The 25,539-nt window shown below is 32.2% G+C and overlaps 5 protein-coding genes across 7 annotated transcripts; 2 read left to right on the top strand and 3 right to left on the bottom strand.

Annotated features, from left to right (window-relative positions):
* Positions 1-1,711: 1,711 nt before the first annotated feature.
* LOC107370062 (uncharacterized) lies at positions 1,712-3,263 on the bottom strand. The gene is made up of 2 exons (XM_015938038.3): positions 2,631-3,263; positions 1,712-2,565 (listed from the first exon to the last, which is right to left on the bottom strand). The coding sequence occupies exons 1-2, from the start codon at positions 3,096-3,098 to the stop codon at positions 1,855-1,857; spliced, it is 1,179 nt and encodes a 392-aa protein (XP_015793524.2). The 5' UTR covers positions 3,099-3,263; the 3' UTR covers positions 1,712-1,854.
* A 2,483-nt stretch (positions 3,264-5,746) lies between these two features.
* Arp6 (Actin-related protein 6) lies at positions 5,747-7,740 on the top strand. 2 transcript variants are annotated; one of them, XM_025162469.2, is made up of 3 exons: positions 5,747-5,911; positions 6,149-6,726; positions 6,788-7,740. In XM_025162469.2, the coding sequence occupies exons 2-3, from the start codon at positions 6,183-6,185 to the stop codon at positions 7,507-7,509; spliced, it is 1,266 nt and encodes a 421-aa protein (XP_025018237.1). In that variant the 5' UTR covers positions 5,747-5,911; positions 6,149-6,182; the 3' UTR covers positions 7,510-7,740. The 2 variants fall into 2 exon arrangements, with proteins under 2 accessions (XP_025018237.1, XP_089126472.1); XM_089270346.1 differs by lacking the exon at positions 5,747-5,911 and having other exon boundaries at positions 6,029-6,726.
* On the bottom strand, positions 7,467-12,002 carry LOC107370059 (nose resistant to fluoxetine protein 6). The gene is made up of 13 exons (XM_025162468.2): positions 11,432-12,002; positions 11,090-11,319; positions 10,903-11,017; positions 10,708-10,801; positions 10,476-10,543; positions 9,689-9,871; positions 9,491-9,584; positions 9,104-9,362; positions 8,710-8,912; positions 8,509-8,629; positions 8,259-8,445; positions 8,025-8,167; positions 7,467-7,961 (listed from the first exon to the last, which is right to left on the bottom strand). The coding sequence occupies exons 1-13, from the start codon at positions 11,748-11,750 to the stop codon at positions 7,770-7,772; spliced, it is 2,208 nt and encodes a 735-aa protein (XP_025018236.2). The 5' UTR covers positions 11,751-12,002; the 3' UTR covers positions 7,467-7,769.
* Positions 12,003-15,152: 3,150 nt separating this feature from the next.
* Positions 15,153-25,503, top strand: sn (fascin domain-containing protein singed). Of its 2 annotated transcripts, none has more exons than XM_015938033.2 (4): positions 15,153-15,336; positions 15,505-15,844; positions 21,592-22,302; positions 23,894-25,503. In XM_015938033.2, exons 2-4 carry the CDS (start codon positions 15,511-15,513, stop codon positions 24,628-24,630), a joined length of 1,782 nt encoding a protein of 593 aa, XP_015793519.1. In that variant the 5' UTR covers positions 15,153-15,336; positions 15,505-15,510; the 3' UTR covers positions 24,631-25,503. The 2 variants fall into 2 exon arrangements, with proteins under 2 accessions (XP_015793519.1, XP_015793520.1); XM_015938034.3 differs by having other exon boundaries at positions 15,495-15,844.
* Positions 17,561-19,368, bottom strand: LOC107370063 (uncharacterized). The gene is made up of 6 exons (XM_015938039.3): positions 18,874-19,368; positions 18,739-18,798; positions 18,550-18,662; positions 18,385-18,474; positions 18,232-18,309; positions 17,561-18,173 (listed from the first exon to the last, which is right to left on the bottom strand). The coding sequence occupies exons 1-6, from the start codon at positions 19,238-19,240 to the stop codon at positions 17,832-17,834; spliced, it is 1,050 nt and encodes a 349-aa protein (XP_015793525.2). The 5' UTR covers positions 19,241-19,368; the 3' UTR covers positions 17,561-17,831.
* Positions 25,504-25,539: the final 36 nt, after the last annotated feature.

Below are 25,539 nucleotides of genomic sequence, written 5' to 3'. Positions count from 1 at the left end.
TGAGAAAGAATAGACGAAATTGCAGAATTTTTCCATGTTGAGTTGATGAATGAGATCCATTTTTAGTCAACTTGTTTTTGTAAAGTCCCATTTTAAAGGCAATGAAAGCGAAATGTTTATGAAACTGAAGCAAAACTGATGTTTTCACAGCTATATGTTGATCATTGGCAATGTAATACAATCATTAGAGTAATTTGTTTATAGCCTTTCCATGCTTTTCAATGTAAAATTTTACCTTCAGCATGTATTAATAAACCTTTAAACCAAATATTAACGTTAATAGCAATAATGAAGTGGTTGCCAACAAACATTAGCAAATTAATTTAAAAATTTCAACAATTTACAATGAAAAATATAACAATTTTTAACACAAATTTTTTAAAAAGTGTTTCAATCAACATCTATTATTAATATCTTAATTCATCGACTGTCATTTCCGAAAATCGATTCTGAACATCAGAAAATGATGCTAAAACTTTGTCCTTGTTTGCAATTGATTGTGTCACCAATGTTGGACGATTAGGCAAAATCGTCTTTGAATGTGAATAATTCGTAGGCAGAGTAAAGGAATCAATAATTATGGCATCATAGGGGACAAGTTAAAGTGCAAGATGGACAAATAAACTGTTTTAGTTGTCGGATCTCAACCATTTATCAGTTATCGGATAGCTATAGTTGACTCAACACACTTAACTGCTTATTAATTGTTTTTTTGTCAATTTTGATCAAGATCCAAGTCAACATTGCCTGTCGATCAATTAGCATCAAGTCCCATTATCATTGCTGACATTAGCGGCTATTCAACAATGTTACAAAGATTCACTTGATAGTCCTAAAAGCACGGCCAATTTCAAATATCTTAATATGAATGATTCACCCTCAAGAGCATTGACTTAAAGTTCAAATCCAGTCTATTGCTGATTCGACTTAATCATAATTCTGTCGATAAGCTTTATAGATTGAAATAAGGAGCATTTAATGGCATTTGATCATGCAATATGATTTGCTAGGATACAATTTTATGAAGACAACAATTGTAATGAACTATTTTGTTTGCGTTAACAATCAATCATGGAGGGTTTCAATTGGATAGATAAGAGTTAATATGCAAAAACTAGAGTCTAATATACTTGGAGATAATTTATATGCCAAAGTCTGATGCTTTTGTTGGAATTAGAAACAATCTTCAACTGAATGATTGTTAATGATTACAAGCAAAAATCATAACATCCTGTTAAATGCGTACACCAATCTGTTAACAGCAAAAAATGTCAACATGGATTAGTGAAGTTATTACTAGCCTTACATGATTACAACAATAAAATTATTCATTCTAGAAATATTAGCAGTTTCAACAATATACCATGAGTAACAATTCAATGGGAATAAGAAACAAGAGTTATCAAAGGTGTTATATTTTAATAATTGAATAACTTGATTAATTAAGCAAATAAATGTCAGTAGAAAAAAAAGAAAAAAAGCAACACAAAAATCATTGTACAACATTTACATAGAAGACAATGAACCTAAAAAATTTTACGATCAGTATCTTTCAAAACAATAAGATAAATCTTCACTGGTAATAAGTTAATGAGAAATATAACTTTTGGATGGTTGAAAATGACTCATCTAGTACAGTCACGTAGAAAAGGTTGTTTCTCAATATTGTTTTATGATACACTAGTTTCACGGATAAGTTAATTTTTTATAAGTGCCATCTACTATACGTAAGATGCTTATTTATACCATTGGAAGTATAGTAGACGGCGCTGATCAAAAATTAACTTATCCGTGAAACTAGTGTATTTCACATATCACATCATTTAAAATCTTTGTTTTCCTTGTCGATTCAGTTTACTTGAACTTTCCTTTTCCTTTTCTTGCTTTATGCCTCAATATTGGATCTATTCCAGTATATTCTAGAGAATTTTTAGTTGACTTAGAATCATCACCTTCGTCCGATGTGATCATGGTGAAGAATTTGTTTTCCCCATCAGTCGAATAAGGTTCAGCTCGATAATTGTACATGTAACCTAAAATAATACTTAAAGCTGATAAGTCATAATGATGACAACCAGAATACCTATATAATGGCCTTTTATCGAATCTGCAACCATAACTTTGAGCTCCTATTGGTGCAATACAATCTGTTGTTAAAGCGCACTTTAGCCAAGGTAGCATAAGTTGGGTGTGAATTTTTTCAATGTTATATAGTACAAGAATCGATGACTCGATCATTCGATGAAAATAATAGTTTTCTGGAGATGTATGGAAATAATCAAACATTCTTGGATGTGTCATGGCGGTTGTAGGTTCATCGATTGTCCAACACTGTAAACCTTCCTTCTTGGCTGCATCAGTCACTTTTTCAAGTTTAGTTTTGGTTGAAGATGTTAACTGGTAACCGGGATCAATCCATAAAACAGCACCAGCTTGATTTAAAACTTGTTGAATTATAATTGGACGAAATGCAAATAATTTGAGATCGCTAACATGGAGAGGAAAATCTTGAAATTCAAATTTTCTCACGTAACATGATACAGAGGAGTTACAAAATTTGGTAACCTAAGAAATAAGAAAAGATATTGTTAATATTCATGTATTTAAATATTTTTGACGACGTTTATTACCTCTTCAGTTTGCTCCTCATCCATGTCTAGAAGATAAGTTAGCAATGAAGCCTCCGGATAAGATTCTTGCATTGATCTTATCAATTCTTGGGCATAATGAATTTCATTGTTTTTAATGGCAGTGACAAAAACTGGTAAGGTAACATTATTCCAAAAAGAGCTAGGAAACAATCTAGGATTGTTCGTGAATCCCAGGGTTTTAAGATATTTCTCTTTTAATTCGGTATTACTTTTTTGTTGAGTGTTACTGTTCAAGTAATAATTTCGATTCTCTTGAACCGCAGGTACCACAACATTTTTAATTTTGACCAAACTTTGGGAAAAATGGTTGTCATAGATAATTCCTTCTAATGGTTTTTGATCACCAACCAAGCAATAGAAGAGAGTAGATAGGACGAGACAAATAATCAGCAAGATGAATCCTTTGATTTTCATCTGGCAGCCAAATGACAATTTAAACATATCCATGGTTGAAGGTTCACATTTAAACCCATTTTACCATGAAACCAAAAAACATCACTGAAAACATAAGCTCACTGGCATAATTTTTGGAAACACTAGAATAGATTGATAATTAATGATGTATTCGCATAGTCAATTTACAAACATGACAATTTGCCCCACCAACTCGAAGAAAAGGCGACAATCAAAAAAATCAATTGAAACACCTTGTTAGACCTGTTTAGCTCCATAAGCTCACTTTTTTCTCCTTCAGCTGTATATCTTTTCAGCTTACAAGTTAAGCTGAAGTAAATACCCAATAAGAGTAAAGGCGCCCTTTTAGAAAAGGTTAAACATCGTATTTCTGAATTTTATCCGGTTTATACGAATTACCGGTAATTTTATATTTTTTATGCTTTCATAATTAACTTAGTCCAACAACCACTTTGTTTATGATAATCGTGAAATTTCCGAGAAGTGAAGTTCTTAAATAAGAAGCATAGCTAAAAGGAGATGAAAAAGGTAGGCTTAGGAATGAATTCAGCCAGTAACAATTTTTTTGCAATTCAACACAAAGGAATATCTGAAACCGAAAATCGAACATCTCAGAATTTAAAATAAACTTGATTTTATGAAAGACATTAAAAAACGCTGTTAATCAAAAGTTCTGTGCGGGGCGGCGTTAGGATCGAAACAAATTCTGATCAGCTCAAAATTATGCCCATATCTTTGACTATGGTAGAAAACAGTTGATGTAACACATTCAAGTGTTAACATAAGCTCGAAATCTAATTTTTTTGCTATGACCTAGAATTGATTTCATCTTTTGTCACAATAAAGCGCAATCAATTTCAAGTCTTTCGGTGAAAGTTTCAGGAAAATACCTTGATTTACTTATGAGCTAGAGCTTTTCGCCCTAAATCAAACCACTCAAACAGGCAAATTACATTGTACATTGTATTAATAATATCAAAATATAATAGTAAAAAATTGTATAGCGTGTAACTGTAACGCGACGCCCTACAGAACTTATGTTTAAAGTCATCAGTGTTTTTAATATCGTCTTTCATAAAATCGAGTTTATTTTAAATTCTGAGATGTTCGATTTTCGGTAGCAGATATTCCTTCTGGATACTTTCACTGGCTTTCAAATTGCTCGATCAATTCCAGCATTGCTCATTCTTACTTATTGTGAATTTTCGTGAAAATACTTTTGATCTAATTTATCAGAATCGAGAAATCGAAGGCAATACACTCAAACCGTTAGTTTAATTCAATTTATTATCGATAAAGCAGATGGTTCTGATTGTTAAACGGGAATATTTTTACATTTTTCAAAGAGAAATTATTATTAAAATATGAAATCAAAAATGTAAAATTATTGGACTGACTGTAATGATATCGTATGATATTGAACCCTCGAAGTTTGACTTCTTTCTGGAAACGATCTTAAGGTGTTAATAATTTTGCAGAATTTAACTAGAATAGAACTCTCTTTTATCTAAATCTATATCATTTCTATTCATTTTGGCAAACAATTAATTAGGAATAAAATATGTTCAGGAAAAGTTAGTATCAGAAGCAAACCGTAAAATTAGTAAAAGTGAGTTTTAGTGCTTAAAATTTTAACTGACAGTCGACTAAATTCAACTCTTGATTAGATAATACCTAAACGTAGTTTCAATGGTAGTTTGGGTTAATCTGTTTTAGACTTCATGCAAATGAATCAATCCATACAATACTAATAAGTCACCAAGGACTTTCGGGATTTTTCGGGTTAATGCTCACTCTTTTTATGTCGTTGTTCTATAGTAATAACTAAAAAATTTCACGATTTAACTAAGACCTAACCTTGCTTATATTAAAATCAGCTTTAAGGATCTACCGAAGAGTCTTTTCTTATGATTGAATTGCGATGTACAGTATCGGTCAATGAAACTGTCAGTTTCTACATTTAATTCAAAATTGAATATCTTCTAATTTACTTCAAATAAAATCATTATTATGGTTTCATTTCGTTTTTGAACATTTAGCAATATGATTTAAGTTTTTTTCACAATTTTATCAGGACCATTTAGTAAATCAAGGCTGATTGAAAACATTACCTCTGTCGAAATTTGACGCAAAAGATTTCAAGTTTGTTTTTGATTGAAGGAGAGAGATTTTCGGAATGAAAATAAATCTGAAGATTCATGCAATGCATGAAACTCTAAATCTGTGAAAAAAATTTAATTATCGTTGATATCATAATTGCAATCAGTCTTACAATTGTTAGAAGTAGAAAATCATAGAAATTTTAGTTCATCCAATAGATGGCGCTCCTAATTTTTCGCTTATTTTGGCCTGATTCCATTGTTCTAAGAACTTTTAAACGAATTTTCCTATCATACTTGAACCTTATAAGCCGCATTCATTATCGGATATGAAAATGATGTTCAATTTTTGCCATTTTAACCTCTTCAAAAATTCTAGAATTTAAACTTAACTTATTTAGAGAGCGGTGACTGACTTTGAAAGGTCTAAAAAACACGAAGAATCCAATAATTTTATATTTTGAGTGCATTTATAGCTAGATTATACATTAATTTATTGTTTTCTCGAATTTCAAAATTAAAAAAATTGTAATAACTTTGCAGCATCGAAAAATCTGACTGACAGTTTCATTGACCGATACTGTACTTCTTAATGTATGCCTCAGGTTACTAAACTAACGAGTAGCAAAAAAATAATCTGATATGTTCATGTATTAAGATACTTTAAGATAATGGCGACTTTTTTTACCAACATTGATTAATGGTCCAGATATTGATGAACTATATCTAACCCTTTTCTTTGTCCAAGTAAGTGATGGTTGGAATAATAAACTAAAGACCAGAAAATCTTGTTAGTTTCTGGTTAGTCTCTCTTATCAAAGACTTTGATTTTGCTTCAACACATGTTTCTCCCTATGGTTGTTAAGCATAACTTGAGCTTCCAACAATCATCTGTTTTGCTTCTTAGATCTCAACCATTTAATTGTATATTTAATACATTTAACTAATGTTTATTAATTATTTTTTTTGTCAATTGTGATCAAGGTCCAAGTCAACATTGCCTGTCGATCAATTAGCCATGGACAACTCGACAGAGATGATGGATACATCAAGTCCCATTATCATTGCTGACATTGGCGGCTATTCAATAAAATATGGTTACAAAGATTCTCCTGATAGTCCTAAAATCATGAGCAATAGCATTTGTAAAGTTAAAAGTGAACGTCGACGACTCTTCATCGGCGATCAATTGGACGATTGTAAGGACTATTCAGGTCTGTTCTATATTTTACCCTTCAACAAAGGTTTCCCGATCAATTGGGATATTCAAAAGCAAATCTTGGATCATACTTTTCGCAACAAACTTGAACTCGAAGGTTCCTATGAGGATAAAGTTTTTCTTTACACCGAACCATATTTTAATTTTCGTCAACTTCGTGAAACCATGCTTGAAGTTCTTTACGAGGAATATGGATTTGGAACCCTTGCCAAAAGTGTACCAGCTTTTTTGTCTATGGTTAAACATGTGCAACAAGTGAATAGTGACAAATGTTGCCTTGTTGTTGATTCTGGATACTCATTTACTCATGTTGTGCCATTTATTGGGGGAAAGATTGTCAAAGGTAGGCTAAATTTGAATAGATAAATGCACATGACACTAACGAGTTTTTCTTTTATTTAAAGGAGCTATAAGGAGAATGGATATTGGCGGGAAAGCATTGACTAATCATCTCAAAGATATCATTTCATACCGGCAACTTCACGTTCTTGATGAAACCTATGTGATAAATCAATGTAAAGAAGATTGTTGCTATGTTTCCTCACAGCTTTATAAAGACCTCGAGACATGTCGAGAGAAAGGAAACTCAATTGCCCGTGATTATGTTTTACCCGATTTTATGACTGTTAAGAGAGGTTATATCCGTGATGAAAATAACCCCAACAGTGATCTCCAATGCATTCGTATGAATAATGAACGTTTCCAAGTTCCTGAAATACTTTTCTATCCCTCTGATGTTGGTATTGGACAAATTGGCATTTCTCATTCCATTGTTCACGCTATTGAATCATGTCCAGAAGAGTTCAGATATGGTCTATATAATAATATTGTTCTCATTGGTGGTAACTCTTGTCTGCCCGGTTACAGAGATCGAATTTATCGAGATGTTAGATCGATGGCTGATGCCTTATATGATGTATCTGTAACTGTTCCAGAAAATCCCATCACTGATCCATGGTTTGGTGGTAGATATCTTGTTAACAATTTACCATCTGTACTAGACAATCTTTGTCTTACGAAGAGAGAGTACGATGAAATTGGAAGCTCTAACTGCTCAGAAAGAATGGATTTACCGACTTATGATTTAAATATCGATGACTCTGCTTCAGAATCTTCAAAATCCTGAATCTTCAATTTTTATTTCAATTTTTTTGCGAGACATTTAATATTTCGACTCATTCAATATTTATCTTTTTTACTAAGTTATTTTTACATTGGAAACTTCTGTAATACCAAAAACAAGTTTGTATTGACATCTTTCTTTTTTTAGAAATGACCAAAATTGAAAACTTTCCATTTTACGAAACAAACAACCATGTCGAATAATTTATCATTAAACAATAGACATTAATTAAAACAGTGTATCAAACAATACTTATGATGGAATCAACTGTTAGTTAACAATGACTTCTTATTCATTTCTTCTTTATCCCAGTCTTGTAATCCAACAGAATCTTCTTTTTTCTGGTATTGTTTAGCCATGGACTTTTGGATATTCAAGAAAGGCGATTCAAATAATAAAGCAGCTAAAGCACCCAAAATCTGTGCCAGAACCCAATGAGAAACAAACATGATAATCTGTTGATAAAAGAAAATGAACCATTTTAAAATCGTAAGCTAAAAAATCGACAAAAAACATACTCCTGTATATGTACTGGTATAAGTCAGATCTCTTCGAGATCCCATATAAGTCCAAATAAGAAACATGTGTGTTAAATAAACTGCATAAGTTATTTTCGCAAATGGAGCAAATATCGGTAAACTCAAGAATTTTCCAATGAAACCTGAATAAAAAAAAGGAAAATGAAATATTAATTTAACAAAATCAGATAAAGTTGATTAACAAATCTCGATCATTAACAATGATAAATTTACCTCCATGGCCTGAAGCAGATGCGTATATCATCCAAGAAAGAGACAAAGCCCATAAAACTCGATTTGTACAATCAAATATCATATTAACCGCTTTAGGCCAAGTTTTACCCAAAGTCAATGGGTAAGGAGCATGAAAGACAACAATCAACAAAGCCAATGAAATAATCCATCCCATTACAGATACAGTCTGAAACAAAATTAAGATATTAGATTAACAGATAGTTGGATATGAATTCCTTGCAATAAATACTTTATTTAATTTTGCGAAGCGTTTTCTGGCCAGAAGATAACCAAGATGTAATCCAATGAAGAAAGGTGGACCATGAAGATAAGGTTTCCAAAAATATTGATAAATAAAAAGCCAATAATCCCTGAAAACAAAAATAAAGTCAAATTATTGGATTGTCCACATTGTTGAATTGGCCCATTGAAGAAAGGTTGACTGACTTACTCTACTTGAGGAAATGTCGGTAAAATGGCCGGCGGATAATCTTGCGAGAAGTTGATGGATGCCGAAACTAAAGTGAAAACCGATATTGCGAATAGATTCATAGCAACGCCTAACTTCTGAGATCTCATCAATGGAACCAAAATCAATAGTGATATCATATGGAATAACATATCATTGGATAGCCACCATGTTGGTAATAAACACTGTGGGAAGAGAAGCGAAAAAGTGGATTATTCACTGTTGACTGGTTAGATTAGCATTTAGGACAGATAAAATCAATTGTCAAAAGACGAGTTAAAGAAGCAAAAAGATTGCAATTGGTAATAACTCAATTTGGTTCACCAAACTTGATTTACAAATTGATTCAGCATCAATATTAACAATAGTTACATACAATATCTCCGGTTTTATAAAATGCTTGAATGTATAGCAAGTTAATCCACCAATTGTCTTCACATCTTTTACCAATTGGAGAGACAAATTCTTGCCAAAGTGGACCTGATCCGATTAATGGTAAAAACAGAGTCAAGCAAATTGCTGCAATCAAAAGTGGCGTTAATCGAGTATAACGAGATATAATGAATCCAAAAGAGTTGAATTTTTTGTAAACACCGTCCGTTGTTTTCCAAGTCACATATGAAGTCAAGAGGCCACTTAAGGTTGAAAAGATTAATGGAAAGCAAATCAAATTAGATATGGTCGAAAGGCCTAATTAAATAATCATATCAGAGGGTATAATACTAGATGTGAATTAAGATGGTCAAAGTAAGTCATCAAATACCTAATCAAGAAAAAAGTGTCCACAGAAAGGGTTACATTCAACAAGGCTTGAGCTCCAAATGGTTTGATCACATCAACAATATTGAAAGAATGACCTAAACAATGAAATATAATTGTAAACATTATTGATTTAAGGTCAAGTTTGCCAATTTGACCATTTAAGGATCACATTGGATCAACAATCTTGAAATTATCATACTAAAAGCATGGTAATGAATCCAAACCGATGTATGTCCAAAGATAATCCAAGCCATAGTGAGTGTTCTGATTCCGTTTACACATTTCAATTCCGTATTTGAGGTTTCCATTTTAAATAGCGAGGCAAAGTTTCTTCGGATGGAGAATGCAAATAATATTGAACAATAAGACGCTAATCGTGATTCTTGAAATAAAGATATCAAAAGATGCATCATTTAAGTCAATGATCAAGAAAGGGATAAAAAAGAGTCTAATTTTCATTAGCAAAGTTATTGATTTTACCAAAAAAAAGCTCAACTCTATCTGATCATCATCAATAAATAGATGAATGTTTAACTGACAAGCAATGAACGTGATAAGCTTCTTAACTGTATTTGGGTTGAACTGATTCAATTGAGTGATTTGCTGGACAACAATTGGTATCAATTGAATCTTTAGCTTCAATTCAATCTGTAACAGATTCAACAATTTTCAACTTTCTATTAGTCAGCTATTAATGAACAATTTAAGGTGCTGCTGTATTTGAGCGACTCAAATGAAGCAGCCATTATTTTGAAATATTCAACTGAAAATTGTTATTATTTACGTTCATGTATCGGATATGAATAACAATTAGAATCAATCTAGAGATTTACTTGTTGATCAGATAATAACATTTAAAAGTCAGGCCTGAATGGATGATTGGACTGTTACAGTTTATTTTGGTTGGCGATGGTTTATTAGCTTTAATTTGTTAAAATCAATGGTTACTTTGATGAAATGGTTTAAAAATTTGGGGAAAAAATTACCTGGTTTGATAAGAAGCTCAGCCAGTGTACCAATAAGGTTAGCCATGAGTATAGTGAGTATAATGAATCTGTAAAATTGTTAATGTAGATGTAATTATGTTTGTAATTAAGTTGATTGATTCTTACAACAGAAAAGTTTGCTTATTGAAGGCAAAGGAACCTTTAAATCAGGATTGACCAACCGTAAATACATGTTGGTTGAACAATAATGGTAAAAATAAATTCAACTCACAAAGCAATTATTTGATGGTGATTTAGGTTTGTTGGGGCAGACGATTTGCTTTCACACCGAGTAACCTCTCCGTTAAGGTACATTCCTTCAGCAACTATCAGTTAAAAGATGAAAATGAAAGGTATTAAAACTGATCACAAAGTGCAGTGAATAGATTTCCTCGAAAGTAGATCCACAATATTTTCCATTCCTTACTTGTTTTAACCATTGAATTAACATCTTCCAAATCACAGTGAGTAGTTAAACAAACTCCAATCCGTATTTGAGTGTAATAAAAGAAATGAGCCTTCGATTTCATGTGTTCAACAACCTAAGAAAACAAGAAAAATATTAAGTTCCGTAGTCTAGATGAATCCAGTAAAATTATTTCTATAAGAATTACATGGTTTCTTGCAGACGATCTTGGTATCGATTCAAATAGGGATAGTTTTTTAAGTATATTATGGTATCGAGGTCTATGAGGTAACAATGGACGAAACAACACTGTACAATATTGACCAGTAAAACTGGAATTGGGAGTAATTATGTTCAAACACTGGTCATAAGATCCAAAAGATGTAGTCGTTCCACTTATTAAACCAGGCGGAGGAAACTGTCCCCATGAGTTTAGAGCTTTTACCAATACAATTGAAGTAATGAGGTAGTTAAATGAAGAAAATAACATTAATTTAATTGTTTCCATAATAGTAAAGAGTTATTTCGATGAAAAAAATCAAAAGCTTACCTTGAAGAGCCCAAGTCTTTTTGTTTTCACTTTGGTCGAAAAGATATTTTAAACCTTGTGAACAACGTCGAGAAACATTTGATTTGATTATTATTTGATCCAGTTGTGAAGCCAATCCTGATGTAAGTAAATCTAAATCAATTTTCACCTCATCACGATATTTATTCCAAGCTTGGACAACTAAATCAAAATCAGCTCGTCCAAGAGATGCATTGGTTATTGCAGTGGCAAGTTCACTAGAAAAACATTCAGCTGGTTTGTTGAGAAAACAGTTAATCCAAGTAAAACAGACTATAAATCCAATAAAATTTACATTCATATTGTTCACAATTTAAACAAGATCATCCGTAAATAGCTGGTTTTCAGCAATAGTCAAGTGGTAAATTAAAAAAAATATAATAACAATTGAAACAAGGGGAAATAGGTGCTCTTGTTCAAAAGTAAACACAGAAACAAAAGCAACAAGTAAAGCAACCTAAGGTAGTGGGTGAAAGAACCCTTCTAAATGTGTGTTACAATGCGAAAGTCAATTATTAAGTTGTAAAAATTGATTGTAGTGACCATTGGTTAAATGTATAGTGATTTTGATTATAAAGATGATTGGCAAGGAAGATGAAGATGAGAAAAGGCGTAACCACTGATGATCTTCTTTATTATTTTTCGTGAATGATTGAAGTAAAAAAGTGCCAAGTTTCCCTTGTTACCAGCAGTGGTATTGTTCATTGTTATTATTGTTGATAGCATATTAAAAATTTCGTCTTCTTTTATCATCATCATCATCATCGTCTTCTCCTGTTGTGATCTTTTGTTAGGAAAGTCAAGAAAAAGAAAAAAAAGAACCTTGTATATTTTAAGTGCTAAGTGTCAATACAGTAGATGAATGTGTTTGGTCACTTTAGACGAGATAGCCTCTAACTTTTAACAATTACATGAAAAGTTTACTTTTTCAATCTCCTCCTCTTCATCATCTTCATCATCTTAATCATCTTTATCATCTTTATCAACACCAACAACATGGACCAGCTTCCTCCTGTTTATGTAATAAATAATTTCCCTCAGTTCAACATTTTGGAAACAATCAAAACCCATTTTCACTGTTCAATTCAATAACTTATTTGTGTTACTCTTCAACATATTTCTCGATTAATAATACAACCTGTTAATCTCAATTATTATCATGAAATAGTAGCAAGAATGACAATTAATCAATTAATGGATAATAAATTGATATTTCAATTGTGGCGGGTCAATTTGTCCCTCCATTTTTCTTGAAGCCAGTCATATTGTTTCCATGGCTAACACAGTTAGCTTTACATTGTATCTTTTATACGTTCACTAATTGTCCAGATTTTCAATTATTTTAATTTGTTCTTTTGTTAAAGTTGTTCTTTTAATTTCCATGTCAAGTTATTGTCAACCAATAACCAAATTTAAAGTGGTCCCAAAGGTCAATTGAGTCCAGCAAGGTTAAAATTTCATGAAATCGATGAAGCCGAGTATTGTAGCGATTGAAGTTGTTTAATTTTCTCGACCTTGTCTATTATTTCAAATCATCTTGATATACCTGTGATGACAACAATTCAAGTGCATGGTCCTTAACCAAGACTAGAGGCTGACTGATTTCGCTGAATATGATATAGTTAATCCAGTCTGAAAATACCCGATTTCTTAAAGCAACCATCGATCAAATGTACAGTTAAGCCAGCTTAGTTTGGCCACAATTTTTTGTGCAAAAATATTGTTGTTTTGACTTTATATATTTTATGCATGGATATGGATAATTATCAGGATTAATTAACAATTCAATGTCTGTCAACTGTCGCTATTCGCCAACTATCCTTCGTATTTCAGCCTCGCACCAAACACTTAACATGTTCATATCGTGATTTAAACCAATCTCAACATTGACAATCATGTTTACTCGATTGTTTCAATGAAATCCAACAATTTGTTGATTTGTCCATCTATTAATAGTCACTTGATGTTTTGTGCTGAGCAAATAATGAAAAACCATTAACCAGGGTCAACTTTTTTAAAAATCAATCTGGGTCATTCATTTAAACTGGTCATTGTGTGTTTTCTTACAAACTATTTGATTGTCAAACTTATTACTAATGTTTCCTTAGTTTACTCAACTTTCAATTCAGTAACTGTTCGTTGATTGATTAATGTTAATGTGATCAACTATTACAAGTTAACAAATTGCCTGAAAAGCTTCGGTTAATTTTAACTGCATTTACAATGTTTACCAGATTCATCCAACTGACCAAATCTACCCAATCGAATCTGATTCAACATAAAATTATTTAACTTAGCCAAGTTTAATTTACACAAATTCAGTCGTAATTCAGACAAAGCCCAATTATCAGCATGGACTAACCAAAATGATGTTTCAAAAGTGCAACAAAAGCTGACAGTTTCTCATGTATCTTACCCTTAAATTTTTGACAATTTAATTTCTTGAAGCCGTTAAAATGAGTTATTGGTTGGTATTCGTCAAAATTTATGATCATTTTATGTTTTCAGTTAATCATTGGGTTGAGGTAACCAATTAAATGGCTTTCATCATTTGTTGCTGTTTTACCAGTCATCTGATTATTAATACACCAATTTGTTGGACTATTAATTAGATTGAATGAAGATTGATTCAGAAGCAAAAGAGTGAATAATAATTAAGCTTGTAATTGCTGTAAACAGTAAGTAGACTGAAGAAATGTAATAAAGATTCAGCATCAACATCTAAACCTTAAAAATTTAAATAAGAAGCCTTCATAAGAGTTTTAATCGAAATAATAATCTACAATTTATTTCATTTTGTAATCTATTGCTTACAATACTAGATTTAAAGGAACCGCAATTCATTTACTTCTGATTACTTTCTAAATACTCTGATAGATGTCACTGTTGCTAATCATTCGAATTGAAATGTACAATTTTGGCGTAATTAAGTTGGGAATCAACTGTTAAATAAGTGAATCATGTAGATTGATTATGAAAGATAAAGGTTGATAATCGAATGATGAAGACACTGTTCATGTACAAAAAGAATGAGCAAAGAGGACAGTAAAGCAACCATCAAAGATTAATATATTGTCGACTTTAAGGTAAATCTATTAACGTTATTGAACTTGAATGATTTAAGGTGGTGAAAAATTACTAAAATTGGATGATGATTAGATAAATGAGCGTGTGTTGTGTGTGTTGTAGAGAGAGACTAAAAATGCAGACTAGTTAAGATGATTATAATTATAACACCTTTTGAATCTTTTAGCATAAAAAATGTTTGTCTGTCAGTGTGACAACAAACGAAAGGTGACAGATGAAAGACTGATAAAAGTAGAAAGAAAAATAAAAACAAGAACAAGAACAAGATGAAGGAAGATGATAAAGATGAAGCAGATAAAGTAGATGAAGTTCTGGAGATGAAGATCAAACTAAAGGGAAAAGGTGTGGTTTATGTGAAGCAGAAGAGTTGGTGAAAGATGATAATAATGATGATTTTTTGATGGAACACATAAGATTATAAATATAATATTGCAAACCATTTGCAACATTCACAGGAATGAGCTGCAAATAAGAGAGTATGATTAAAAAGATAGACAGAGGAAGGGACAGACAGACAAAAAGATACAAAAAAGAAAGAGATGATGATTGTGATGAGAGCGCTCCCTTGATCCCTCCTCCTGGACGATTCTTGTTAATGTTACCAGTTTTTTGATTCTCAGTGTCACTGTCACTTGTACATTTCAACAATCTCAACACAATTTATACCATTTTTATACCTTTAACCCTAAACAGTTTCAAATTGTAACCCAAAAGTATCAACAATCAAAAGTATACATCTTTTGGTATCTTCTGGTTCACTCAATCATCAGTGTCAACTCTTTGTCATCAGTTAAACTAAGGTATCTTAAACTTGTCTTTACAACGTATATCTTTTTGTTTTTAACCTCTGACTATTCCAGTTACATTTTGTTTTCGTTATTTGTCTGCATTTCTAATTTTCCATCTTTTTCTTCTTCTCTTTTTTTGGGTTTTTCAATCCTTTATCATTCATCCTGAGGAATTAACAGCTCATCATGTGGTCAGGAACAGTTGGTCTTGTCAATGGTCAACACAAATATTTAACCGCTGAAACCTTTGGCTATAAAATTAATGCTAATGGTGTTGCCCTTAAGAAGAAACAACAATGGTCTATTGAACCTTTCCCTTTGAATTCTGCATCTAATGGCGCTTCCAATGGAAATGGATTAGATGAATTAGCTGAACTTGAAATTGTTGCCCTTAAATCTCATCTTGGTTGTTACCTGGAGGTTGACAATTTTGGCAATGTCATTTGTGAAAACAAAGAACGATCTGAAGGAGCTCGATTCATCATCAATATTTGTGTCATGTCAAATGAAAAAGGAGTCTGTAAGTAACACTACAACCATGATCAGCGTTAATTGCTGAATTAACCTTAATCAAAATGATGAAAAACCTTCTCGCAACCTTTTCCTAGACGCTTAATCATGTGTCTACACTCGTTTTCAGCAATTATGTTAATCATTGAAAGCAAAATTATGTTTCGTTTGTAGTCTTCATTTTTTTTACCTTTAACTTTAGTGTCACAGGTTATTGATCTGAATTTTATTCTCATGCTTGTTTTCCTTTCTTCTGAAAAATTCTGATTCGACGCGAATTTTTCATTGCAAGGGTTCATTCACTCGATTCTTTTCCTTTTTCATGATCATTATGATCATTTTTTATTCAACTTTTTTCTTCATTTCTCATTTAATGCTGTTGCTTTTATAAAAATTGTACCCTGCTTTGGTTCATTTGCTTGAGATATTTTCTGATCAATTTGAATGGAACCAGCGTTTGGTTGGCAAAAATGATTGCCCAAAAGTGAAAGAATCAACTGTTTATGAGTGTCAATTTTCCAATTTGAATTAATCTTTTCTTCTCTTCTTCTCTCTCTCATAATTTACAATCCCTAATGTAGTTGAGAGCAATACATGCAAGTGAACATTCAATAATTTTCAATGTTAAATTGATTCATTAAATGTTTAAATTCAGTTCGTTACCCGACCAACCATTATGCAGCAACTTTTTTACTCATTATGGCTATACGAGCAGAAAAAGAGACTTTTAAGGTAAATTTAGATTCATCATGGTAATCACAAAATGTCTCAATTGTTTAATCAATTTCAGATATTACTTTAATATGGTTTACGTTGTTGTTTTGCAAATTTGGGTGTATTTTCAAGAGATGAAATTTCAATATTGACAACATCCTCAAAGCTAATGGTCTATGTGTAACAGGAAAGTGGAAATCGTCTTACGAACAGTTTACACCCAAAGCACTTAAAAGACAAGATGAAGAAGCTCAACCAGATTCAATTAGATTCCGAATATTTGCCCATTTACCTTTTGAGTTGTTCAGTTTCCCTTTCATCCTCTCCTCCTTCCCTCATTCCCATCATCAACAACATCATCAATATCTTCTTCTACTCTATACTTATCCTCCTTTTTCAACTCCTTAACCAAATTTATCAATTCCCTTTGAGATTACATGTTGATTTGAATTCCCTATGTGAAGATAAGGAAGACAAGGATGTTGAAGGCAAATTTTTCATCCTGTTTACTTCCTCTGTGTTTCATCATTCACCATGAAATGCAATTTCAATCAATATCTTCATCTTCTGTCATCAGTTATAATTTACAACACAACATATTACATTTGTTTCAAATGTTAGACATCAAATTGGATTAACTGTTTTCTCAAAGTTAATCACGATTAGTGTCAACTAAATAATCAATTAGATTGCTATTTCTTTGTTCACAATTAAACATTAGTTGACCACTGTAGTGCATGTAAACATTTTAATCACTACAAGACTTATGTTTCCAACATTGTTGGTTTTTCATATGAAGTCACCTCAATGAAACTCAAACAAATTATTAATTTTATTGTTCAATTTCCTTCTTTTAATTGCAGATTTGTTGAAGTTAATTCTTCACCTACTCTTGTAATTAGTTTAATTCAATTCAGTGAATGAAAAGTTAAATTCTGTTAGCAATTAGGGCTTGATTTATGAAGAGAAACACAACAGCCATTAACTAATGTTTGATTACGCGAAAAAAATTGTAAGTCTTTTTTGTTTAATTCAATTCCGAAGTTAAATGTTTATTGATGAAACTGTACAGTTATGATTATCAGATTTTTTTGCGCTCATGATTGTTCATGATTAAGGAAATTGATTTCATTTTATATTACATTTGAGCTTCATTTTTTGTCTTTTTTATAACATAAATAGTTGCAGATGATTGTTTTGGTTTGTTGAAAGCCTTTAAGAGTTGATTAGTTTGATTAGTTTGATTTGCATGTTATCACAGTCGATTAATTACAATAGTTGATCTATTTTGATTTGGAATAAAATTCCTTGTCAAATTCAGCAATCATTTTCATTGTCTTATCATCAGCCTTTTCAAGTGATGAGGTGAACCCTTTTGAGTCAATAACACTGTATCCAGGTGAACCATAGTTACTGTTAGGAGCAGCAGCAGCAGCGGTGTTGGCAAGATCGACTGAGCCAGTCTTCTTGTGAATATCATGCCATCCATGGTGTCCGTGATGATCATGGTGATCATGACCGTGATGACCGTGGTGTCCATGATCATTCCATCCATGGTGACCTCCATCATGCCATCCATGATGACCATGACCATGATCATTCCAGCCGTGTTCGTGTTTGTGTCCCTGTTTAGTTCAAGTTATCATTAGATTTGATTGTTGCTTATTGATTATTGTAACTTACATGATGATGCCAGTGATCATTCTTGTGTCCATGTTTGTGGTCATGTCCGTGTTTATGGCTTTGGTCATGTTTGTGTCCCTGTTAGTTAGTTAACAATTGTTGATTAGTAGATTGCATTATATTGTAACTTATTGTTATTGCTCTTATACTTACGTGTTTATGGTCATGGCCGTGCTTGTGACCGTGCTTGTGCCAGTGATCATGTTTGTGTCCATGTTTATGGTCGTGGCCGTGTTTGTGTCCCTATTAATGAGATGAGATTATATTTGGATTATTGAGATTACAAATTTTAGCGATTTTTATATTTTCTTTACTTACATGTTTGTGGTCATGTTTTTCCCAGTGATCATGTTTGTGTCCATGTTTGTGGTCATGTCCATGTTTATGACCATGATCATGTTTTTCCCAATGGTCATGTTTGTGTCCATGTCCTAAAATTAGTAATAATAATTAGTTCATGACTTTGATTCACAGAGATTTTCATTTCTATTGCTAGAGTTAACTTACCATGTTTGTGTCCATGATCGTGTTTATGGTCGTGTTTGTGTCCATGTTTATGTCCATGACCTATGATGAGAAGAGTAAATGATTAAATAATGATCAAATTGATTGTTGAAAGTAAATGATTATTTCGATGCTCACCATGTTTGTGATCATGACCGTGTTTGTGTCCATGTTTGTGGTGATGGTGAGCTTCAACTGGAGCATGTTTGTGGTGGTGGTGATGGTGATGAGTTACCTCTTTCACTTTACACCCATGATGGTCATCATGATGGCCCCATCCATGGTGGTCATGGTGTCCATGGTGTCCATGGCCATGATGTCCCCAACCATCAAGAGGCTTGATGATAGCGATCTTTGAAATTGATTCTTCTCCTGTTTTCTCAGCTGACTTCTCTAAGGAAGTCTTGCTTGGTACGATTGCATTTACTAATGAAGTAAATGGATTAGCGTAAGCAGGTACTACAATTAGTACTATTAAAGCACAATAGAAACTAAATTTGCTCATTGTTGAGTATGAGCTTATACACACTGAATTGAAATTAACTGGTTAAATCCTTTTGAAAATGTTGTTGTTAGTTGATTGTTGATCAACTGTTGACTGATGATTTATCTCTTGGAATGATCGTATTTTATACTTTTCATGAAAAGTCTCATTTCAACCAGACAATCTGATCAATTGCATACAAATTTAATTGTCCAAATTATATGAGCCACAAAAAAACACCAAGAAACGAACGGAATTTCAAAAATCAATTCAGTTTCTTTGAAAAAAAGACTCAACTCAGGTTAATCATGAAGAAAAAATTGACTAAAAAATTTAACAGAAAAGATGCAAAAAATTTCAACTGTTCAATCTGATTAGTTAACAAGCAAAAAGCTTATATTAAATGGTTAAAAACTGAATTAGGAAACAATTGACTTTACTTTTAAACATTACTCTCTGGTAACATTTAACTTAAATCACTTCGATTCTAAATGTCAACTCTTTCACAAAGCGAACGAAAAAAAAACAGATTTGTCTTAAAAAATTAAGGAATCAAATATATAATTGACTTACTAATTAAAGTGGTCAACATCTTAAACAATAGCTTAATGGTTGACAAATTAATTGAAAAGTTAATTCTGTATCGTCCATTAACAATTGCTGACCTAAAAGTGTCGCAAATACGAGAAAGGCACAAAAGAGGAAAAAACATCTGAACCCAAAAAAAGGTTAAAACAATATGAAACAAAGTAATTGATTAGCAAATTGAAAGCCTTCCGTTTCCAAGTAAAAAATGTTCATTTAAATTGTATTCCCCTAATTTTACCTAAATCCTGTTTAGTCTTTGCTCACAATTTAATAAATCATTTTTACTCAGCAATTAATATCAACTGTGGAAAAGATTTTGATTGAAATTTCGATCAAGACTTATAATAATTTCAATCAAATCAAATCAAATGACTTCAATGAATGAGACTTCAACTGAAAATTGTTTATGCTTTATGCTTTTACCTTTGTGCTTTCCTATTGTAATATTTTGTGAAGATGATGACAAATTTGAAGGGCCAGTTTAGCAAATGACCTCAACTATTTGATGCTTTCAACTGCTAGAGTAGAGTTAACAATTGTTACATTAAATTACATGGTTTTCATGTTGACCAAAGTATACATTTTGTTCCCAAAACAAAGCAAAATGAGAGCAACTTTCCTTGTCTAATGTTTTTTTCCCACGGAAGTGACCTGGACCTGACCTAGTCTGTCAAGAAAGAGGACACCAATGTCAATGTTGACCCAACTATGAATGGACCGAGAAAAATGGACTAAAATATTTCCAGTCCTTGAAAGGGCTTTCATTTAGACTTTGACTTACGGTCAATTGATGGACTTAAAATTAATTGATTGTCATCAATTGTCTTGACAAACTGAAAATTGAAGTTGAAATGATTTTACCAAAAATCAAAAATAACCATTTCGTTGAGTAAAGTATAGTTTTAAAATGTCGATTGAAATATTTTGAACAATTTATTGTCAAACGTCTGCTTTTAGTTCATGATTAACATGTTATCAATAAGATGAATTGTCATTATTTCCGCCATTATTTTACAATCATGATGGTTATCAATGGTCAACTCATTTAACCTAATTGATTGTTTACTATTTATCAGTCATCTGTTGAAACGTAAATTATAATCAATCATTGTAATCATCATGCTCATCCTTGAAAAATAGATCAACTGAAATTAATGGCCAAAATAAAATACATGTTTAAATAATAATAGAACCAAGAAAAGTGTTTCTCTGATTTTTGTCATGATAATAGTGTTATTGTTTCCTTCAGCTGATTTGCTGCTAACTTGATGTTTATTGATCATTCATTTGGAGCAATTTTTGGCAACTTTTTTCTGCTGTAAATAAATAAAAACTTAATTTGATTATTATGTTTTACTGAGTAATTAGTTGCTACTTAATCTTACCCTTGAACAGTTGAAGATGGTAACGCTCATTTTGATTACCTAAATTGTAAACCTTTTGCTTGAAATAATAATCACTTTTCTGGTTCACTTAACTGAAGCTTTGTGTCTAAAAATAAATATGATTCAATGATTAGCATAATGATTAGCATTAATTAGTCGCTTCTTTACCAGGTCAACAGGTAAAGTACAAACAATCAGCTAATTCATTGTCATACTGAATCAGTCAAGGTTAAACGAAACCAATTGAACCATAATTGTTGATGGTTTAATTTGATAATTGTTTTCATTGATTAACAAATAATTTTGTTGAGAAAAAAAATCATTTTGATTGACTTTTTTATTATTTAATTCATAAAAGTAATGTTTTCTGTTTTACTCTTGTTTTTCACTTTTCCTTAGCTTCCATCTATTGGGCTTTCCGTAATATTTCACGAGGATATTATTTAGGAGCGACCGGCGATGGTATGACCTGTTGCGTTGCCAAACAACCTCAATCACGAGCTGAACTGTGGCACGTTCATTTGGTCCCAGCTCGTGGAGCAACCATGTTTGCCCTTAAATCGGTTGGCCGTAAACGTTATGCACGAACCCAGGCTGTGGAAAGCAGTCAAAATGGTACTAACAACAAGCCCAGTGAACCAGTTGAAGAGCAGGTACAAGTGGATGCAACTACACCTTGGGGCTCAGAAACACTGTTTCAATTTAAATATTATGAAAGTGGACGTTATGCTCTATTAACCTCAACCTGTAAATATTTGACCAGTGAAGGAAATTGCATTGAATTTAAAGGAATCTCATCGACCAATGGATCAAATGGTTCTAATGGAGTTGCTGCCAAAATTGCTGGCTTCACCAATGGATCATCACCGGCTGCTTCAAATACATCCGCTTTACCACCAGCTGAGTGTCTTTTTACCATTGAATACCATGGTGGGTTCATTGCATTCCGTGACATTAATGGACGCTATTTGGCTGGAACTGGACGTTCCTCAGTCCTTCGCACTCGATCAAACAATGTTTCTCGTGATGAACTGTTTACCTTTGAAGAAGCTCCCATTCAAATTGCATTAAGAGCTGGTTTCAATAATAAATGGGTCAGTGTGAAGCAAGGTAGGTTTACCAAACTCCAATCAGATCAACTGATGAACAAATAGCCACCATGAACCGCCATTTATATCGATATTTTAAAAGCTCAACTTCGATGACTTGAAATATTGAATTTCATTTTGTATCTGATTCAAATTTCGAGCTTATTTTTAGATAAATTGATGAGGGTAAATTGTTTTCAATTGTTTACTGTCGATCTATATATTTGACTTGATACATTTCAATCCAAATTGATCAGGCTTTTCAAACAATTGACATTTCTATCTCAACAAGTCAATGTAAGGTCAAGTTTGTGTAATGTTTTGGTTGGGAGACAAACTTTCACTTGGCAAGTATTAACGAGTCAAACCGGCATGAAACCTCGTTCCGAACTCATGAGTCGTTAATACTGATGGGGGCAACTCAGGCCAAAATAATAATAAAGCCAGTCTATTATCATCGCTACTTGCTATTGTATCTACTATTATTAGTATCATTTACATTATCGCTCATTGTTATGACACGCCATCACATGTGAATCGTTAATCGTTATTTTTGCCTAACAAATAGGGAGATCAGTATTACTTTGAATCCGATGAAGAAACAATTGCATGTTTAATTGAGTCTCAATTGAAAAGGTTTGGTTACCTTACAACGGATCAATGAATTTGACAGTTTTCAACACTCCTTATCAAGTGAAAACAACCTGTCAAAAAGGTAAATTGTTGACAATTACTTTTAAGGCCTTTTAAAATTAGTTTTAACATTCATTTGTTCCCTTAAAAATAACTACATTTTACTTTTATATTGAAACCATTTTAACATTTTCACTTTCACTATTGCATACATTCATAAATGATTGACAGTCAAGTCATTGTAACTTTAATTGTAACCTCAGAAAACAATATTTCACCAATTTTCTTCTATATTTGTTTTATTGTAAAATTGAATGCATGTTAAATTGATGTTATCATGAAGGAAACATCAGATTTTTCATGTGTAAAAAGAAAGATGGAAAATTGATTGACAAATCCAAAGTTAATCATTCACATAACCAGAATAAACCTTTGATCACTCATGTTATCAATTGAAACCGACAATCAGTTAGTGAAATGAATTTCCATGTATATTAATATGATTAAGTGATAATTTTTCAAGCTTCATCAACCTATTTATCAACTCTGGTTTAAAATTTGCTTAAAATTTTTACAGATGTTGATTAAAATGGTGTATCAGCGTTCACTCAAATAATCAATTCCATGCCGATTTTGATTTCAATTTTCCTTTTATCAGTTTCCTGGACAACATTACAACATAATTAAAATGTTATTGATTTCCGTTTAACTATGAAATTATATTCTGAAAACTTATCAATTGAAATATTCAATATTGATATTCAAGGTTGACTTGGTTTCTAAGCTATATTTTTAGCTCTTTTAGCTTAATGGTAATTTGGTTGTTGATTTGATTGGTTTGTCTGGTTAAAAGTTTCTATGTTTATTGATGGTTCCTTGTGGTTTTATTTTAGGTTATTTGTTTAAAATGTTGATCTGGTCTGAGCTGCACAATTTCAATCAACACAGTTATTAATTTTGACTATCTTTTCTGATCACAGGAGTCGATTTGTCTGCCAATCAAAATGAAATTACTACTCAATTTGAAACCTTTCAACTTCAATATGACAAAGGTAATGATACTTGGCACATTTTAACCAAAGATGGCAATTATTGGGCTCTCGGTGCTGCATCGACTATCCAAGCTTCATCTCGTGATGAAAAATCTGGCTTACACTTTAAATTGAAATGGAATGACGATGGAACCTGTTCAATCCTTTTATCCTCTGACCCAGGAGCATCTGAAGATGACATGAAATGGATCTGTAACCGTAAATCCGGACAACTCTGTATTGGAACCTCTGATCCAGTTAAATTTTATCTCATGTTCCGTAATCGAACCTCACTTAACCTTCGATCCATCTCTGCAAGTGGTTTCATTGGACTTAAAGGGCCTGGCTCGGGTAAACTTGAATCAAGTAAAACAAGTCCAGATTCAATTAAAGTTGAATACTGTTCTGCTGAAGGCGTTGGTGATTCCGATGATGATGCACCATTTTCCTGTTGTTTTTTCAAAATGCCGGTCAACAATAAATATTGGTCCATTGTTGATGCAGGATCAGTTGCTTGTGACTCTTCATCACCCACTTGTGCCCAACGATGGGTCATGGAGCTGCGAACTGGATCTTGCATTGCCATTAGAGCTTATGAAACTGGATCTTATTTGACTCTTACAGGCCAAGGAGCTATTCAAGTTAGCAATGTAGCATCAAAAGATGCAACTCTTTGGGAATTTTAAGGCATCAAAAGAGCTTAATTGAAAATGGACCCAAAAATGTATCCAAAAGGTCCAATCAAACTTGTTTTTTTTATTACTTTCAATTTATAAATCACCAGCATCGATTTATGACAATTCAGCAATTATGAAAAGTTTAATTTAAAGTCACTAGAATTGCAATGAGTAACCTTAATCGACTGAACCAGTGACCAGGATAAAGACTTGTTTTGGGTTAATTCAATTTCTACGTGCTATTCTAAATCATGATTTATCAGCAATTTGCCAAAAAGACTTAACAAAGCACTTACATTATTGAACAATAATAATTGAAAAGAGCGGACAAATTAGACAATTTATAAATTATCTTTGTATGGTGCAAGGGACAAAGATAACTTCCATTCATTACATCGTTCCATCTTTATCAAATCTTTGGCCGTTTACGTTTGTTTACTCATCAATTTTACACCCTTTTTGCATACATCAACTCATGATGCCAAGGAAACTGATAATTCTGATTTTGCTAACATTGTTTTTTTCATACCATTTTTAAACGTGATCTTTTTAACAGGCAGTCGAACTTTGTATTGTAATTTGACTATTCTTTTGCCTGAAAAATAGATTTTCAAATTTTCTTTTGATTGCACACATTTACAGGACAATTCAAAACTTAAATCAATTTCATGATGGATATTCCTCTTTTTTACATCAACTCTAATATTCCTGATATATTACTTTGTAGTGTTTGCTTAATCAATTTCAGTACGATCTGTTATTACAGTAATTATCCCTTTCTATCACGATAAATCTTTAAGTAACTGATCTTATGGCAATTTAACCTAAGATATATCTTATTAGTTTATGGTATTACTTAATAAATAAAATATCTACTTCCAATTGTCTAAATTATCTCACATTTTTCAGTATAAATCA

Source organism: Tetranychus urticae, chromosome 1 (assembly GCF_039701765.1).
Source record: "Tetranychus urticae isolate SD_2017Ah chromosome 1, NJAU_TeUrti_SD_1.0, whole genome shotgun sequence".
In the NCBI taxonomy this organism is placed as follows: Eukaryota; Metazoa; Arthropoda; class Arachnida; order Trombidiformes; family Tetranychidae; genus Tetranychus; species Tetranychus urticae.
This window is presented reverse-complemented; position numbering and strand designations above follow the sequence as displayed.